At 35.1% G+C, this 3,743-nt stretch overlaps 1 protein-coding gene across 1 annotated transcript; it reads left to right on the top strand.

The window, feature by feature from the left end:
• The first annotated feature begins 734 nt into the window (after positions 1-734).
• On the top strand, positions 735-2,894 carry LOC143539496 (abscisic acid receptor PYL9-like). The gene is made up of 3 exons (XM_077032795.1): positions 735-1,056; positions 1,570-1,785; positions 2,464-2,894. Exons 1-3 carry the CDS (start codon positions 955-957, stop codon positions 2,662-2,664), a joined length of 519 nt encoding a protein of 172 aa, XP_076888910.1. The 5' UTR covers positions 735-954; the 3' UTR covers positions 2,665-2,894.
• The last annotated feature ends 849 nt before the right edge of the window (positions 2,895-3,743 follow it).

Below are 3,743 nucleotides of genomic sequence, written 5' to 3'. Positions count from 1 at the left end.
TTTTTAACAACCAACAAACAGAGAAATGTCTAGGTATATCGTACGGGGCGACCCAATGATAAAAGGTCACTACCAGCTAGCCCAACCTAGTCGTACAGAGCCATTAAGCGTCTAAAAGTTATCTCTAGTTTCGGAGAAAACCCACCCGTCTGAAGGCCCACTAGTGGTAAAATCTGGAAGCCCTTAGAATCGAACTTAAAATCATAAAGATCCAATGAAAAAATAATAATAATAAAAAAATGTTGTTTGTAGCCTTGTAGGGATCAAACATGGATCTCTATTGAAGAACCTAGGCTTTCTATCACTACCATATACACCACATTTTTATCGTTTAAATTATAACATGATAAATAATTTTATAAAACATTTTATCTAGAATAACAATCACACACTATTTAACTCTACTTTCCATCATTTGAAAACACAAAGTCTTATTCACCACCTTTGTATCATTTGACCAAAACACTTTAATTTCTTATTATTATTTTTTTAAAATAAATCAGTCAACCCGTGGTGAAAATACCAGCTCGACCCAAATCTTACCCATTTAACAAAACATGATCACATTCGACCCAACGTTATTCGACCTGACCCGACCCGATCCGAACCGCTAGAAAGTAAAACCAAACTCATTCGTTAAATATTATAATATTATATATATGTTTCCTTCCATCATAAACTTGTACCATACTAAATAAAAACAGTAGGCCGTTGATAACGCATTTCATTTAGGTGGGAATAAACTTTACATGATTTTGTATTGTCGATAGTGGATTTCACCAATCGGATCATTTGTTTCCTAGCGAATTCAATAATAATAATAATAATAATAATAAGCTATTATAAGCACATGCACTATTCCCACCACAAACTCCACATCTTCAAATATTCATCCATCATCAAAAAAGCATCAACACACATTCGAATCATTTCACTTTCTTCTCAATTCCAACTATGGACGCAGCTCAATACATCAGGAGACACCACAGGCATAATCCGGGTCGTCAGCAGTGCGCGTCCGCCGTCGTTAAACACATCACAGCTCCCGTTGATATCGTAATTATTAATTCCATAACTCTATGCATATTCATGTCTATGATCTTGTATGGATTGATTTTTACGCTATGTATGAAGAGTCAATCAACTTGATGATGTATCGGATTAAGCTTATAAGCTATATCGATAACATGTCAAATATGACACGATAACTAATTATCATGTCATATTTTTTTCCAAACAAGAGCACAAACCTGTTAACATATCTGCCATGTCATGTTAACAGGCTTGTGTCAGAAATTGTCAGTCATGAGTTTCGTACTTTTGTTTATTCGCTAGTAAAACACAAAGATCATTGAAGATCCGAGATGTTTTTCGATTACTCCTCAAGTCAACTATGTTTTTCTCGTTGTTTTTGATAATTTTTTTAATACCAAATAAGTATTTTAATGTAGTTTTAACAATTGAAAGTAGTTATTTGTCACATAGATGAATAATTTAGCTTAAGTTATCCTGATTAATGTTATTGGATGATTATTGACTTTTGTAATTTTTTTTTCTAAAATTGATCAGGTTTGGTCACTAGTTCGGAGGTTTGACCAACCTCAAAACTACAAGCCGTTTGTTAGCCGATGTACTATGCGCGGGGATCTTAATATCGGGAGTGTTAGAGAGGTGGATGTCAAGTCAGGGCTTCCAGCGACTACCAGCACCGAGAGGCTGGAACGTCTAGATGACACTGAGCATATTCTCAGTGTCAAAATTGTTGGTGGTGATCATAGGCTAAAGGTATATATTAAACTCCAAACAAAATATGCGACACGTTGGTCTGGTCTAGGGATGGCAGTTAAACCCGGACCCGATAGGAATACCCGAAACCTCGACATAATTGGGACGGGTATTACCCGTCCCATTAGGGTTTGGGACGGGTTTGGGATTAGTTTTGAAATTTTTCGCGGGTCTGGGACGGGTTTGGGATTTATAAAATACCCAGTTACCCGACCCGATTACCTGATAACATTGACCCATTTACCCGATTATATACCCGATATACCCGGCATAATTTTTTATATATTTGTTATATATATGTTTAGTATATAATAATATTAAAAATTAATATATATATATGTTTGCTTTTGTTAGTTCCGATAAGTGGTCATCTTAACATTTGAAAAGTTTAATGTTATCATATTATATATATATATATTGTCAAAACCCGATGGAAACCCGATGGGTTTAATTTGGGTGTGCCTGACGGGTATGCCCGAAACCCGTGGGTTTACCCGATACCCGATGGGTAATTACCCGATAAAAACCCGACGGGTCTGGGACGGGTCTTTATAATCGGGTTCGGGTCTGGGAATACCTAGACCCGTCCCAGACCCGACCCATTGCCATCCCTAGTTTGGTTCGGTTCGGTTTGGTTTGGTTTAGATTATGTTTTAATTTTTTTTTATTATTTTGTAGAATTATTCTTCAATCCTGACCGTTCATCCGGAGGTAACCGAAGGAAGATCCGGGACACTAGTCATAGAGTCATTTGTGGTGGATATACCCAATGGCAACACTAAGGATGAGACATGTTACTTTGTGAAAGCCTTGATCAACTGCAACCTAAAATCCCTATCTGATATCTCCGAAAGAATGGCGGTACAAGACAAGATTTGAAAAGATGAAAGAGCCCTTGCCGTGGTTTGGTTCGTGCGGTTATTAATCAAGCTTGCTTCTCTAGTTCTCTATCATTGATGTGGTTTGGTTTTAAGTTAATATGGATTTATATATAGTGAGTATTATGTATAATTGGTGATAGCCAGTCACTAGAGTTGTAGCAGCTCATTGTTTGCATATTGCTCATATTTGCAAACATTTGGTAGCGGTTTATATAATATTATGGTAATTTTCTTAAGTATTTTAATGCTTTTGTTATTTAAATATATTAATATGATATTAGGGCTGACAATTTATACACGAGACACGACACGTATCTACACAACTTTAACATGTAACATGTAAGGCCTTAACATGTTTCGTGTATTAAACAAGTAGACACAAATTTACCTGTCAATTTTCGTGTCTAGACAGGTAAAATACATGTTTACCTGTTCAGTACCTGGTTAGATATATATATATATATATATATATATATATATATATAATAGTTATCCTATACCTTAAATTCCTAAAATATTGTCACTCTCTGTTTTTCAGCCGTCACCACTCACGAACATTCCTTCTCCGACTTTTGTTTCATTAAACAAGTTGTCAAATATGTGTTTCTAAACAGCTCTTATCATGTATTATCGTGTATAAAAGGTAGTAACAAGTTCGTGTTTGTGATACAGGTACACGATAAGTTTCGTGTCGTGTACAGGTATACACATTTCATGTTCGTGTATTATCGTGTACGGATATACACGATATGCCAGCCCTATATGATATGTTCAAACTAAGAAAAGCTAAAAGATAAACATGTTGGCAAGTGGTCATGAAATGTCACATTTCGAATTATCATGTTTGGATTTACATACTTGAAGTAATGGGTTTTGATATTTGTTAATTTACTTAAATTGGAAACCAAGATAAAGATGTATCATAGTTGTCTTTTCACTCTTCACTAAAATGTCCAACAAAACATTATTTAATGGAAGTGTAGTTTACGCATTGTCTTTATATTTTGGGAAACAATAATTCGTTTTTTTGTAACCTAAGTGTGAATTTTGTGACATGTAGGAGAAAATAACAATATT

The sequence above is a fragment of the Bidens hawaiensis genome, unplaced genomic scaffold, assembly GCF_021521415.1.
Source record: "Bidens hawaiensis isolate Kalapana, Puna unplaced genomic scaffold, B.hawaiensis_p1.1 tig00000820_1, whole genome shotgun sequence".
Taxonomy (NCBI): Eukaryota; Viridiplantae; Streptophyta; class Magnoliopsida; order Asterales; family Asteraceae; genus Bidens; species Bidens hawaiensis.
This window is presented reverse-complemented; position numbering and strand designations above follow the sequence as displayed.

Excerpts from the sequence above, each read along its gene's own strand:
- LOC143539496 (XM_077032795.1), top strand. The coding sequence starts at position 955 with ATGGACGCAGCTCAATACATCAGGAGACACCACAGGCATAATCCGGGT. Across the intron at positions 1,057-1,569 it reads TCACAGCTCCCGTTGATATC|GTTTGGTCACTAGTTCGGAG; the intron begins GTAATTATTAAT and ends AAAATTGATCAG. Across the intron at positions 1,786-2,463 it reads GTGGTGATCATAGGCTAAAG|AATTATTCTTCAATCCTGAC; the intron begins GTATATATTAAA and ends ATTATTTTGTAG.